General features: G+C 32.1%; 1 protein-coding gene and 1 long non-coding RNA gene across 2 annotated transcripts; both read right to left on the reverse strand.

The window, feature by feature from the left end:
• Positions 1 to 4,203: 4,203 nt before the first annotated feature.
• Positions 4,204 to 5,658, reverse strand: LOC143549463 (dehydrin DHN4-like). Its single transcript, XM_077040364.1, has 3 exons — positions 5,388 to 5,658; positions 5,161 to 5,342; positions 4,204 to 4,445 (listed from the first exon to the last, which is right to left on the reverse strand). The coding sequence occupies exons 1-3, from the start codon at positions 5,590 to 5,592 to the stop codon at positions 4,248 to 4,250; spliced, it is 585 nt and encodes a 194-aa protein (XP_076896479.1). The 5' UTR covers positions 5,593 to 5,658; the 3' UTR covers positions 4,204 to 4,247.
• Positions 5,659 to 6,461: 803 nt separating this feature from the next.
• LOC143549464 (uncharacterized) lies at positions 6,462 to 8,518 on the reverse strand. The gene is made up of 4 exons (XR_013138141.1): positions 8,409 to 8,518; positions 8,210 to 8,304; positions 6,881 to 6,962; positions 6,462 to 6,576 (listed from the first exon to the last, which is right to left on the reverse strand). It is a non-coding gene; the product is annotated as an uncharacterized LOC143549464 (long non-coding RNA).
• Between the last annotated feature and the right edge of the window lie 8,203 nt (positions 8,519 to 16,721).

A 16,721-nucleotide genomic window follows, 5' to 3' on the forward strand; every position in this document is an offset into this window, starting at 1 on the left:
TTAATTATAGATATACTAAATTAAATGGAAAGCAATATCTTTGTATTTTTATTTCAATTTTTAAGCTTATCATAATCAATTCTTTTATATTAACGAATATAAAAATCATGGCAATTATAAAGTAATATCCTTATAATAAGTGAAAACATAATTTTAAATTGGGAATTTTCAAAATAAGCGTTTATGAAAACGTTTTTCAGGTGCCACTTGCAAATAATTTCTAAAATAAGTATTATAAATTAGTCGTGACGAGTGGTTTATGATTACACACGAGTAGTTTGTAGAACCAGTTAAAACTTGTCATGTACCCTTAAACTAACCGTAACGAGCAATTCACTAATAATTTGCTTGTCACGACTAAATAAGTTTCATGTCTCGTAATCAACGCCCACGAGTAATTTATAAGTTCTTTAGTCGTGACGACTAATTTACATGGTTTACATTCCCTACACGAGTAGTTTATTAGTAGTCAACGCGCCACGACTATAACCTTGCAATTTACTCGTCGCGACTAAAGAACTTATGAATTACTCGTGGGAGTTGATTACGAGGCATAAAACTTATTTAGTCGTGACGAGTAAAAGGTTAGTAAATCTGCTCGTTGCGGTTAGTTAAAAACACGTGTCAAGTTTTAATTTGTTATACAAACTACTCGTCACGACTAAATTATAATACATATTTTAAGAATTTCTTGTAAATGACACCTAAAATCTGAAAAACGTTTTCATAAACTGTCACACCCCGACTAGGTAGTCGCGGAAGCGTAATACGAGAATGTAACAGATAACACTGGTATCAACCACATTGTTTATAAAGAAATTCAACAAACTAATTTACATCATATTACATTGGTAGGTACTAAGTTTACAAACTAAATGAAAATCACATAACCGGTTCGCGCGATTGCTTATTCTTTAATATGTATTTGCATCTATTCACAGCTATTCAATTTTGCTTCTAACACCAAGAACGTAAGCAAATTATTCCAACTTCGGCTTACCTGAAAAGCATGTTAAAACCGGTCAACTACGTCTAGTTGGTGAGTTTCAAGTTTCACGAGTATCAACGAAATCAGTATACGAGTTCGTAAAGTTTACAGTGTGTATGTATACATGTATGTGCATGATGTATTATACTAAGCCACAAGTGAAACCGAAACGAGCTAAAACACATGGCCACCCCTGCCCATGCACTCCCGTTGGCATTTAACAGCCACTTTGCCCCAAGTATGTACTATGTCTAACACCACATAGCAGTATGTAACAAGTTTAAATGACAATGTGCAACTGGGTTAACATGTTCCGGCATACCCCACCGGCTTTGTCAGTTGGGTTTGTCAAACCGATAGTACTATCCACACGTCACCGACACGAAGTTAATCACTTGTGTTTGTGGGGACTTTCAAGTGTTAGTACTTAGATAATCCACATCATCACACGTTTTCAAGTATATAAGTATATGTAAACATGCTTTCCACCCCAAAAGTTCGTAACACAGTTTAGAAAGTGGGGGGTCGTGAAACTCACCTTATCGTAGTTCGCACAGAAATTATGTATCAATAGGTCAGGTGCCTCGCTTAGCTTGATTCCTATAAACGGTATCGTACTGTTAATACTAGTACAGTGTTTAAACCAAATCGGGTTGTATAACTAGTTTGGTTATAGCTGTTAGGCCCAGAACATGACCATAGTCTTAGATTGTGACGTTGTATACTATGAAATGATTAAAACTGGATTTGGCTCAGTTTCACCGTTTCCCGAGCCTAGCCAAGTTGATCGTTTACGCGTTTCGGGAATAGGTAAGATCATAAAAACATAAGTAAATATATTGATTGATAAAATGATTTGATTTATGAAAGAATTTTAAGGTTTCGGTATCTGGTTTGATCGCAGGGTTCGTTTCCATTTTCACACGGGTTTGATTATACAAAACACGTATAATCCACCCGAATTGTCTGGAATTCTCGTAAAAAGTTCGTTTTTATCAATTTCATTCAAAAATATGACATTTGACCACTTTTGACATTTTGACATACCAGTCAGTCCGTTAAACACAAAACTGCCGGTTTCGTTAAAACAATTATAATTTAAATATTTGATTAATCATAACTAAATATGTACTTATATATAAATTATGTAAATTTTTGAAAAAATACATTAAAATATGGGGAATTTTATAAAAATATTTTCAGAAATTTTATGATTGATTATTTATTTATAAAAATTCATTTAATAGGTTATAATCGTGTAATAAATGACCCGTTTATATCAAAAGACCTCTGAAAAATCCGATAATGGCCTCAATGTTATTACATAGCCCCTGAAAAATCTCCAGAACCTAAATTTTTTGACAAAATGCCTTTTCGTGCGTTTTTCGGCTGTTAAGATTCGGTTAAATCATAATTGCACAAACCATACTTAGGAATTTCCAATGATCCCCAAAATTTACCAGTGATCTTATCATCACATATTAATCTCCAAAACCAAGTTTCTTAATTTTTCAATATGTTTACCTATTTTTCCCAAATAAACGCTCATAAACGGAAATAAATTCACCAAATATTCTCCGTTTATCGAAAAATTACCAAATTTGAACAGGGACTCATTTAAATGATCCCTAATGTCTCTGAAAATATTCACAAGCTAACAACAAGCACGTCACAACCTAATACTAAACAGCCCTTAAACGAGTGTTACGGGTTTACCTTGTCGGTTTTCGATGAGTTTTGCTAGCTTAAACGACTTTCCGGGTCTCGGGTTGCAAACTCAGTGTATCTACATATCATATAACATCAAACCAAGCATAAATCATCCATGTGACAGCCTTGATAATTAGGGTTTCGGTTTTGGGTTCAAACCGAACTTTCAAACCGTAAAAACGTTGTATTCATGTTCTAATCCGCGTTTTTGACCCAAAAAGTATATGTTCCTGGTTTGTAAACATGTTTAACATCAAAACATGGTTTTACTTGATTTTTATGGTTTTTGGATGGTTAAACATGTTTAAAACTAATCAAGAACTAATTTTTCATGTTTAAACTATGTTAATTAAGTATAAAATTAATGAAAATTAGAGGGTTTACCTCAAAAGTTTGGCTGAAACTTGAAGAACACAGCTGAGAGGTTTCTAGGATGTATTTGAAATTACTTATATTTTTAAGGCCTAGCTTATTTAACAAGCTATACAAAGGGGGGTCCATCCCTCCTTGCGGCCGCAACTAATAAGGGTCCATTGGGCCTCCTTTTGGCCCAATGGTGCCTCGGTTTTCGTGCCACGCGTAAACGTCGTTTCAAAATTTAATTCGGGTCCGGTTTTTCATAAGAAAACTTGTTCGAGTGCGAAAACCAGCGCGAAACGAGTGTTTTTCAGCTTCTTTTTGTAAAATAAGAAAAACGTACTGACTCGTTGTAAAATTCCAAAATATTTTCACGGATTGCTTAGAACATGTCATATAAGTGTTTTATAAATCTTTTTCGGCTTAACGGATGCTACAATGCTCGTTTTGATATTAACGATTACGTTTAAGCTTATAGCGTATCGATAAACGAAATTTTTTTCGTTTAAAGAGTTTTAAATGTACTGGGGCCTAAATATCAATATGTTAGCCTCTATAATATATATATAACTCGTATATGACCCCTCAGTATATATACGTGTCATAATTAGTATCGGTCGGTTACTCGTTTAAGCACTACGAATTAACCGATTTATCGTTCACTTGTTACGTAGTGAATATAGTATACCTCGTTTTGTCACGAATGTCACATAAACGCTTATTTTAAGAATCTGAAAAACGTTTTTCATAAACGCTTATTTTAGAAATTTCCCTGGACTTTCAACTAATTAAGTTTTATTATATATTCAAAATATTCGGTTTTTCCTTCCGTCTGGACATCAACTAAAAAAAGTTATATGCCGAAAAGAAATCCTTCTCAGTTCTTATTTATCAGTTCATTAAATAATAAAAAATAACAATTTTGAAATAAAGATAGGTATAGTTCTCGCATAAATATGTTGAGCCAGTACTTACATAACCAGAGTGAGTACCCTTTCATAAACACTAAACCAAAAGAAAATCACACACTTTTACAGGAGACCTAACAACCTAAGACCACATCAAAACCCAACACCAACTTGCTGTGGCTAGCTTTCAGTACCATACACATACACTGGGGAAACAAGAGCCATGCAGCTTATTCTTTCATCTTTATTCTCTCTTTCTAGCTATATATGTATATATAATATAATTAGTGATGTGATCCAGGCAGCTTCTCTTTGATCTTATCCATCATTCCTTTCTTCTGATCATGAGTCTCACCATACCCTGCATAATTACCACCAGCCGTAGTCTGCTGATCTGTGCCATGACTGCCCGGAAGCTTTTCTTTGATCTTCCGCATCACACCCTTCTTCTTCCTCCTCCCTCCTTGCCCGTCATCCTCCGACTACAATTCATTCATTAATCAATTCAATACCATCATTTATTTACATTCATATACCTCAAAACAAATAAACTACAAACAAATATCTTTTATGTATGTAAAAACTATATACGTACTGATTTCAAGACCCTCTATTTATATTTATATTTAAAATTTAAATTAACTTTAAATTAATTTCTAATCTTTTAGCTAGCTCCTATTTATTTTTAAGTTGTTTATGAAGCTTATAATGTCCTGCTTGTGATATACGAGCATATAATGTATATATGTGTGAACCTTCGGGTGGACAAACGTTAAATTGCACTAATTTTAAGGTTATTTTACTACTCTCGTAAAATTAATGTATATATGTGTCAACCCTCGGGTGGACAAACGTGAAATTGCACTAATTTTAACGTTATTTTACTAATCTCGTAAAAATAACACTATCGAGTCGAGGTCTCATCGGAAGCAGTCTCTCTATCCCATAATCATCGGAAGCAGCCTCTCTAGCCCTATGAGTGGAGGTAAGGCTGTCTACATCTACCCATCATCAGACCATATCATGACTTTGCTATTGATGGGATATACTGAGGAAGCATCCTCTCTATGAAGTTGAGATAAGGCTGTACATCTTACATTTCTCATACCCGACCATAACTATACTTCTCACACCCGACCATAACTATACTATATATTGGGATATAGTGAGGATGATGATGATTACATATGCACTTACAGAGCTTGAACTGCCACTTCCAGAACGATGATGCATACCCGTTCTAGTTCCAGTTCCAACACCTCCAAAACCAGCTCCGCCAATAGGTGCAGCGCCGGGTTGGTTTTGGAAACTTCCGGTTGTAGGCTCGGTACCGAGACCCTGGTAACCGGTTGACCGGCCTCCCGAGGTAAAATCAGTACCTAACCCTTGGTGACCGGTACCATAGCCACCGGTCGTTTCATGACCTAAACCATGCTGACGACCGGTGTTACCATAATCACCCATGGTCCCTCCTGTAGCGGAGTGAACCTGGTTTCCAAACTCGTCGGTTCTTCGAACAGGGTTACCATACTCATCGGTGTGGCCAACTCCACCCTGAATCGGGTTACCGTACTCATCGGTGTGGCGAATTACACGTCCGTACTGCTTATCTCCTCCGAATTGTGCCATGTTTAATTTCTAGTAAACTTTCACTTTAAAACGTACGATTGGTTATGTTTTATAATTTAATTTGATGAGGTTGTTAATGGGTTTATATAGGATAAAGTCAGATGATGAAAAGAGGTTACGTGGTGCACACAGATGCATGGCATGTGCGATGAACGTACACGTAGCAAGAAACTTTATAAGCTGTTGAAACGTATGGATCTCCACGTGTCATATAGGTTTTATGAATTGCAACTTTATAAGCTGCATGGTTTATAGATAATCTACATATATTAAAGCAACTAGGTTATAATCCGTGTACTATATGGGGCTAGGTACAAAAATTTTTAACTTAACACCATCAATTATGTTTATCGTATATTGACAAAAGAACACCATCAAATAACAGGATCGAATAATACATAATTAAAGGCTAGAATATATGAATAAAAAGCATTTGATAAAGTGAAGGAAAAAAGCTGTCGTTAAATTGACCGCATGCTATTAATGTCATCTATAACATCCAAAAACAGTTTACAAGTATTTGGGATTAACACATACGCCATACTTTGTATCTTCATCGAATTAATATTGAAAAGCCAAATTTATATTAAGTCAAAATTCTTTTTCTATCTATGCCCAAATTCATCGATATCTCTTCTTTTAAGCACATTTTTAAATTAAGAAATTCTTGGTGAGTATGCATGTATTTATTATCATGCTTGTTGTTTAACATCTATAATAAAGTGTAAGTGACAATTCAAATACATATTAATACATAAAAGGCACAATATATTCTAAAGTGTTAAAAAATAGCATTCCATTTAAGCTGTTAACTTTCATGTGTTACAATAATAATTTAAAGTTAATAAGATGAAAACTGAGTAATACTTAGTAGATCCACGAATAATAAGTGGAAGGAAGTTATATTATTTGGCAAACAGAACCCATGGATTTAAGATCTTTTCTTCAATACAAACCACATCCACTTAAGGCCTCAATTCTGACCTGAAGACAAACAAATCATTATTCGCCCACAACCCACAATGTATATTCAGTAAATAATACATCTGAAATCAATTTGTTCAAAAATCTACATTTTAATAAAAAAAATCTACAACACTATAATAGCATTAATACAATGGCACAACAATTTAAGTTTTACTACAAAAAAGACCTTGGAAATCCAATATATGTCAAAAAAAATATTGATTTGATCAAAATAGGTTTGAATCAAAACAGGCCAATTTAAAAAAAAAAAGTGGCCAAAATCATCAAAAGGAAAAAAAATAAAATTAAAAAAATAACTAACCTGAGAAGTAAATATCCAGTAAACCATGTTACAATCCTAGCCACAAAAGATTTCATATATGAAACATTTACATGTTTTTGAACTGCAAATTGGCAACATGAAATGAGGTTAATAATGTTAGCAGAAGGTCAAGTATGAAACTTTCTTAGTTAATACACCGACAACAATCAAGTATCATAAATACATGCTTACTAATCTTTAAAATCTTTTGAGGACAACCTTTATTTTGAAATTAAATTCACAACAATCATCAAAACCGTCTCAATATTCTCACATTCTGAAGAACACACATGACTACATGTAATTCATTCCAATGTTGCAATCACAACTTCATTTTTATTTCTAACTTCTACTAAAAAATCTACAACGATATCGTCTCATTACAACAAAAACCAACCCAAACGGAATAACCTGAACCGATGAACACCCCTAGTATATCAATCAATTAATGTTAATATGAATGCATCAAACGGTTCCATATTACACTAATTTTAGAGTCCTAACTGCATGATTATTAGAACTGACTTGAACCATGTGATTCTAAATACATCAACCAATATTAAATTATACCTTTATGGACTTTAAGTAACCAATGTTTTAACATAGGCCAACAACTTGAAGTACCACTAATTAATTTTACATGTTTAATCGTCACTGAGATGATTGTTGCACAGTAGCAACAATAATACATTGCAATAACAGATCATTCATTAGCAAAAACGTATCAATCTTTCACAACAAAAACCAATACAAAACCTATCATTTTTAGTACTTAAAAAATATGTTTTATTTGATTCTTAAGAAGCCAACATGTATGTATCTTTCCCAGCAAAAAATCGAAAATAACAAAAGAGCAAAATTCTCAAATTGTTAGCTTTCATATCATAAGAACAATTTTTTAATGGTTCATTTCTAAAGATAATTTTTAGATGGTCCATCTCAAATTCTCAAAGATAAATTTTATTCTCAACTATAATTTTTAGATGGTTCATCTCCAAAAAGTTCATTCATCAAGCACCCAATCGAGCCTTACCAAACAAACAGTTTACCAAATCGAATATCATCAAACAATGAATTTCAGGTAACCTAATAAAATTACTCAATCAAGAAAACTAATTTAGAGTTGGAACATAACATACCTTTGAATACTGAAATTGATGGAGACACAAAGTATTGATAAGTGATATTGCTCCACAATCGAACAGTGCAACAGACAACAAAAACATAGAAGATGAATTTAGAACGATTATGAATTGTTCAAGTCAACCCAATTCAGCACATAGAGCAAAAAACAATCAAAAATAAAAAATAATCTAACAAAACCCTAACCAGACGAAACACAGATGAGGTAGATTGATGATTGTAGAACAGTTAGAAATGAAGGAGATTCCTGGAACATCCGAATTGAAGGAGGAACGACATATCTGAAAACCCAATTTGTTGATGAAATAGATCAAAATATTTGGGTTTTAAATATAACCCCTTTCTTCTAATGTTGAAGACAACTGAATATGTAGATGATTAATACCTGATTTGTTGATGACGAATGCATGATTAAAGATCAGCGGTCGCATCGTTATGAAATCATTAGGGTTAGAGGATATTTATCACAGCAATTGAGATTGAAGTAAGAGAGAGAATTAACAGATTTAGGATTATACTAATTAATTAAAATTAAAATTAAAATTAACAATAAAAGAAGAAAATTACACGTGGACAAAAAATGAGTTTTGGTGAAAAGTAAGAAGAGAATTTTGTGGAAAATCCACTCATTTATTAGTAAGAGAGATAGGCTTTAACTCAACTTCCTTTTTCCTATTGGTTGTTTCCTAAACTTTTCATATATATCTACCACCTCTCTAATTTTCATTTAAATAAAATAAATCAAAATTAAATTAAAGTAACATACAATCAATTCTCTTTAATGATTCTCTTGAACTTTAATTTAATATTTAATTTAATAATGATTAACCAATTTATTTATTAATTAATTACGATTTTTATTATTTATATTATTTTTATTATTATGTATCTAACTAATATAACTTAATTAACCTAGAAACTCAAATCAATTTTCCTCTTTCACGCCTCCATTCTCATTGATGGTTCTATCCTGTTCCACCTATCACTTTCTTCAATTCATTTATCTGTCAACGGTCCACCATCGATGAAGGTGCTAACCATCAACATTACCTCAAGTCAGTTTAATCATCAGACTTCCTTCAAAGTTTAACTTATTTGAGATAATTAATTGATATTTCATCAATTGGATTCAATATAAAACAACCTAATATACAGAGATTACGGATTTAACTATACTATAATTGTGTGTAATTTGATATTTATGAAATATTAATTTCTGTAATCAATTTCTGTAAATTAGGGATAAATTTTCCTTTTGATTAAGGAATTCTTTAATTACGGAATTTCTATATTTTAATAAATTATGATATATCATTTGATCATGTCACACCCTCAAAATCCACTAACAGAGTTTTACCGTCAGAGGGTGTGAACTAACAGGATCGGAATCATTAGTTATAATCAAACCATAAAAACGTTTAAATGAAAATAAGTGCGGAAGCGTAAGAACCAAAAGATAAAAGTTGCGTCACGCAGGACGACTCAAAACCCCATAATAACAGTTTAAATCAGGTTGCATAAACAAAAGCGTTTCAAACAATGCATGATCCTATACCGCGCGCCCGCCTCGGCTACCTGAGAATAACATACTAAAAGTGTCAACACGAGGTTGGTGAGTTCACAAGTTTATATAAAATAAAGCGTTTAGCGTTTGCGTTCAGCGTTTTGCGTTCAGCGTTTTGCGTTACCAGATAGTGTTATGTCAATTATATATCTATAGGTAGCTAGCCTATAAAACAAGTATTACTAAGTGTTCGAAACCGAAGCTGACTGTTTATCATTTGCCTTGCCACCAGGTCTATCCAGACCATGGTATGTGTTTAGCCAAGATTACACCCACTCGACCTCCAGTCGAGTTTAGCGTTGGGTGGGGTTTGTCAAACTCAGTAGTACTACTCAACAATGACTCGCTATTATCCAATACTAAACGGTTCGATGTGAATGAAGGACTTTAGTTATTGCGTTTGCCACTTAGTCTTTACAAGTGATATATAATTTATATTAAAAAAATCTTAAATGCGTTGTCGGAGTATGTTATCTCCCCAAGTGAAAAGCGTTTGAAAACAGTTTAAAAGGGGTAACTGAACTCACTGTTTGCGAAGATTTCCCAAAAATAAATCACCAAGTGATGCGCGTCACAGAAAACTCTCTCTAGCGTTCTAAAACAACAAAGAGATTTTCTAAGTGTCGGAACTATTATCGAGTCTCTAGACTCGGCACATAACACCTATGCACAAATTACGTTTCGTGTTTCGTTTGTGAATCGTGTGTGACTTAACAAGTACAGTTGTGATACGATACATGTGTGAACGATTATTTACGTGTCGTGTATTAATAATGTACATCACTAGCAACTATTCCCCGTAGGGGCAATTTGGTCAAAACACCACAACTATTTAGCAAGTATTCCCCGCATGGGCAATTTGGTCAAAACATAACAATTAACTAGCAATTATCATGTTTCATGCATTTTCACAAAATTCAGCAGCTAGTTTCACCGAGACAGAATTCTACTTGAAAGATTATACTATTCCACCGATCATAGCATCTCAATTAATTCATCAAAAACCATCACAAAAGCATACATGTATTATGTTTCCAGAACATATTTTATTTTATTTTTATTCCACATAGGTTTCTCACAATGATCAAAACATTACAGCAAACTCACAACAGTCAAATTCATACGCAACAGAATGTTATTTGAAATTCCCGTTAAATGAAAAATCCAACAAATGCAAGACCACTTGGGTTAGGTTCCTAACTCAACAAGTCAACTTCCAGAAGTGTAACCAACCCAATTGGTCTCGTGGTTCATGAGATATAACATTTACAAAACAACCTAACAGCAGGTCTAACAACTCAGCTTTGCACAACGTTTTTGTAAAATCATAAAGGTTAACTTTTACACGTCCAAAAATTGCAAATTTATATTCTTTAGAAACTAGACTCAACCTAGTTTACTGTAGTATCAATAATCTCAACCAATTTTCACATTTACACCCTGTTACAGTCAATTGAACATCAACAACACAATCTGTCCAGAAACTGTTTGCAACAAAACTCAACATAGTAATCATCTATTGACCATAACCCGTTCATATGACACTCTAGACACCATAACCACTATCCATGCACATCAATTAAACCATACATACATGTTTAGGGTTTTATTTGATCTCAAAATCAAAGACACAACAATTAACATGTAACAATATTAATTCTAGTTATCAAATCATCATCAACACATCATCAAATCAAACAAAAATCATATGAACACAATATATGAAATTTTCGGAATCTAGGGTTTGTAATTAACCCATTAAAAATCGAAATTAAGTATAAAGGATGCATAGGATAGTCGTTTATACCGTCCTAGCACCTTAATCTTCAATCAAACTTGAAAAATCTTGATTGTATGTGTGTGTATGAAGGCCGATCGCAGGGGGGGGGGGGTTAGAGGCTGCCGTCGGGTTTGGGAGAGAAAGAGAGAAGAGAGTTTAGGGTTTTATAATATTATTAATAATAATAATGTTACATCTAGGTCCTTCCACTTCCAAATGTTACTTTTCTAGCTTAATTAACTAGTTCTAGCACATTAAGTTAACGTTTATAACAATGTTATCACATAACACATAAGTCTAACACTTAATTATCACATAATTATTGTTTTGACGTTTTTCATTTATTCACCAATTGTTTGCGTCAACTCGTTTGCGTTTCGGTGCAATTCCCGAAAGACTACACATGTAGTAAGTGTCAAGCGTCATTTAAACCCTAGTTTAAATGTAATGAGGTGTGCGTTATAGATTCAGAAATCTTTAGGTTTGAATTGACGGAGTTGAGTTAACGGAGTTAACCTGAAATTGACGATTGTCACAGATCATTTGATTAAGGTTTTGATTAAGCATTCTTAAGGGTTACTATAAATACGGATTTTGACCGATTGAATAATTCAGAATTAGTCAATCAAAGATTTTAATATATGAGGCTGATTCTAATTTGAAATATATGTTAATTTATAATTATTATTACTACTTACCATATGTTATATCAATGACTCAATTTATAAATTGCTGTTTATTATAATAAATTGTGTTATTGTTAACACATAAAAAAAGAAATTACTTAGTTATTTTACACAGCTTATATAAGTTACTTAATTATTCAAAAGCTTATTAATTACATTATGTTGACTATTTTATAAATTTCAACCATATGATTCACAATTTAAATATATCAAAATTGATTATAATTTTAGATATTAGATATACGGTAATTGATAATCATTCAAGATATACGGTAATTATTTAATTGATTGAATTGATGATTAATTATATTCATGTAAATAAAAAAAAGTAGTAACTTATTTTTTCATATTAAAAAGTTAATTCCGTATGTTTAAATATAGTCTAGAATTAAATATTTGAATTGAATTATTTTGTATTTAACAACATTACATTTTAGTAATTCAAATTTTGAAAATCCCTTAGTCCTCATTCCCTAATTTTTGTCCATGATTTAATGTAATTGTAATTTTATGTTTTTAATTAATTCCTTATATACATTCCTTCTTTATCATTTCTCCCAAAATTCAATCCTTTACTATGAACTTTAGATAAATACTTCACTTTCACACAAGAATTCTTACACTATCACACCAAATTGAGCTAAAACGATTTTCTTGATTTCTAAGGTTTATATTTTTGTTGTTTATATCATTCATTTTTTTTCGTTTTTTGGTTAAAAGTGTTATTTTTTAGAAATTAATGTTTTTTTTCCACCACCAAGAAGATGGAGCCAACAAACATCACTATGTTGAAACAATTGGATGTCCTTAACAGTGATTGTATCCTCAAGGTGCGTATTCTCAAACTTTGACGTCTGAAGGACAATTCAAAGCCCGGAGAAGATTGGTCCATCGAAATGATTGTTCCAGATGAAATGGTAGTTAGCCCAAACTTTAATCAATACATGTATATAAATTCCTAAAAAATTAACCCGGCAATATTTATGTGTATAGTTAACCCAAACAATAATATAAGTCAGTGTATAATTTTTAGGGATTTATACCATCGAAATGACTACATATTGCCCGGAGAAGTTGATTTTATTTTAATACGGGTATTCAAATTTCGTCAACATTTCAACCAAAAAATCTAAATTTGGTCACCATTTAATTAAATGAATACAAGTATGTTTTGTGATATTAAATTTTCCTTACATATTGTTATGAATTTAATGATTTATATCGTCACTAAATCAAAATCTAATTCGAATTGCATTTTGGCATGCCTTGGAATATTGTAAAGTTAATTTATCCAACGATGTATATTGAAATAAGGTTTGTATTGTTTTCATTAGTGCTATTTTTATCATTCATAAGTATATATATATATGTATATGTATATGTATATGTATATGTATATGTATATGTATATGTATATGTATATGTATATATGTGTGTGTGTGTGTTTTATTATCATAATTACATTTAGTTATGTTTATTTTGTGTCACCATTTTATAACCAAAGTCCTCAAAGTTTTATGCTATTTTAATATTTTATAAACTTTAAAACTTTAAAGTGTAACTCAAATGTATATTTTGTAAATCAATGGTCAAACATTTCATAATGTAACATTAATACGATTGAAACTTATTATTTAAAAAAGGATTTTCAGTTTTAAATTTTAAACTTTTGAATTTTATTGGTCAAACATTCCATAATGTCTAAATGTACCATGATTAAAAATGCATTATTACTAAAAAGATATCCAATTTTAAAATTTAAAATTTACAATAACTTAAATATTTTTACAATCTGGTCAAACAATCCATAATTAACCCATTAATGTAATTATGATATTAATTATTCTAATTATTATTAAAATTCAAAAACATATTAAATCATCTCATTTACATTACATAAATCTTAAGATTGAAAACCTTAACAATTATAATCTCTCTCACTCTCTCTTTTTCTCTCTCTCTCTCTTTTTCGGATTACTATCTCCATCATCGTCAATTCCGGTAAGGGAGATTAATTATTTTCCGGTAAGGTTTAATTTGATACTCTAATAGTCGATTCTCATATTATTCATTATTTCATTAGCAATTTTTTTCCTTTTCCCTTTTTGTTTATATTGAATTTAATTATTATATAATTTTTTTTATAATCTCTTTAGGTTCCATATCAAAATAAAAAAATTCAATGGAGATGTTGAACTATTATGGTTTTCCGGTAAGGTATTATGGAAAATACTATAATACCAGATGGGTTATTAGCATCTTGAGTTGAAGCCATAACAAGTTCAAGTCAATATTAGAGTGTATACAAGTTATGGCTCTATGAATCGTTAAACAAGTCATATAAGCCAATTGATGTTTCCAAGTGTTTGGCTATTAGCTATTAAAAAAATCAATTTGTTCCTTTTTATATTAATCATTGACAACAATGAAATGCTACAAATTAAAGTATAAACCTTGTATAAAAGGAAGTATTTAGGGAGTTGTAAATATTAAATTTATGATACTTTTGTTAAATAAATAGTTAGATTGTATAGATTTTTGTTCGTGTTTATTTTAAATTTTACTTCAACAAGTTCTTCCTATATCTTGTCAAAGTGAAAGGTATTTAAATTTAAAAAAAAACACGAGGCTTATAGTTGGATGTCAATCCTTACATGTTGAAGAGATAAAATAATTTGCGAATTAATTATTGGATATAGGTGAAGGGAATGTTGGGGGTGGGGGTCCAAATGACGACAAATGAATGTACAAATTCCCGATGATCTTCTAATTAACAATTCATTATATTCATTATATGATTTAATAGACTTTGTGTATCCCTCGATTTTAGACAAGTTCAATGAACTTACTTTCAAGAACGGGCGATATTGTTGGTTAAAATTATTTGTTTTTATAATTAGACGAATAATATAATATTCAAATATATAATCAAATTTCTTTACGTGACGAAAATCCTATTTTCCACCCATGTACTACACGGGTTAGTAACCTAGTATAATATAATATAATATAATATAATGTAATGTAACATCTCGATCGGTATCATCAACACATTTTAAGTGCGCTGACTATGCGTACGTACTCGGGTGGACAATCCAAGAGCGTCGAATGACCTCTTGAGTACGTAAACAAAACAAAGTTCCGAGCTCCTATGTTCACGATAAACTTTTACTAGATAATCAATACATGCATGCAATGTTTTAAAAACCGGTTTGAACCGGCCAGTTCAACCGGTTGAACCGGATTTCGGTTAACAGCCCGGTATGGTATACCCAGTTTATTTGAATGGTTTTGTGGGATATCGAACCGGATAGAAAACCGGTTTATACCGTTGAACCGGTTTGAAGCCCACCTGATTTTTTTTCACATCAGGCCCATTTTTCTTGTCATTTACCATTAAACTACCCTAAATAACATTTGCTATTGCCTGACTATTCAATCATCCTTCACTGCTAACCTATTATACAATAATTGATTAAACAAAGAAATGCAAATCGATTATCAAGGCCAGTTTATAATTGTAAGGCTCAGTTTTGTTTAATTGAGTCTTTCGTATTTGTATCATTTTAGTTTTCGTTTATGTCCGTTTACATTTATATGTATTGGGCCCGAGGCCTTGTGTAATTGGTGCCTATTGGGCTTGTTATTAATGGAATAGTGTATAACATACCCACACTATATAATGTGTGTGTATGGAATACACCACACAACCCTTTCACAAAACATATTGTCCAAGTATTCAAAACTCTCTCAAACCTCCTCACCCTCTCCTTATTTCAGTTTTCTCTTACACGCATACAAGATCCGAGATCTCGGTCCAACTAGTTGTTTCCGCCAACTAGTTGTGAGGTTGATCTAAGAACAACTAGTATCTTAGTTTGTTTTGTCGTTTGATCCGGTTTCGGGACCTACAATTGGTATCAGAGCTTTCAGGCTCTACTAGTTGTAGATCTTGGGTCACAACCTTGGATTTTGGTCTTATGTGTGAAAAGACGGATTTTTCAAAGAAAATAAGTGGGTTTCGAGTTCATATATTTTTCAAGGTTTCTAAGAAAATAAGTGTGTTCATGTTGAAGATGATAAAGTTTGGTTGAAAAGCTATTGGTTTTGGTGTGTGAATCTCAAAATATTTGTGTTTGTAGTGTTATGCATGTATTTGGGTTGGTTTGAGAAAGGTGATAGGAAAGTGAGTTTGTGACATTCTAAAAGAGGAATTCAAATACTTTTTCACTTGAATACTTTTGTCACTTGAATACTGATGTATATAAAAATATACATATTTTTAGCATCAAATAATCTCTAAAACTGCAACTTCTATCGTATAATATAGTTAAAATAACTACTTATCATTTTAAAATATATTTTCAGGTGAATTCAAGCCTCAAACGAAGAAACGAATGAAAAAACAAAGAAAAACCAAAGAAAACAGCAAAACATGGGGCTGTGCTTCAGGAAACATGGGGCTGTGCTTTCAGGAAACATGGGGCTGTGCTTTTGGAAACACGGGGCTGTGCTTTTGGAAACATGGGGCTGTGCTTTTGGGAAACACGGGGATGTGCTTTTGGAAGCACGGGGCCGTGCTTCTGGTCACTTTTCAGAAAAGACAAAAAAATCTACAAAAAAAGACAAAATAGTGAACAGCTGGACACAGGGCCGTGCTTTTGGAAG

The sequence above is a fragment of the Bidens hawaiensis genome, unplaced genomic scaffold, assembly GCF_021521415.1.
Source record: "Bidens hawaiensis isolate Kalapana, Puna unplaced genomic scaffold, B.hawaiensis_p1.1 tig00015610_1, whole genome shotgun sequence".
NCBI classification, from domain to species: Eukaryota; Viridiplantae; Streptophyta; class Magnoliopsida; order Asterales; family Asteraceae; genus Bidens; species Bidens hawaiensis.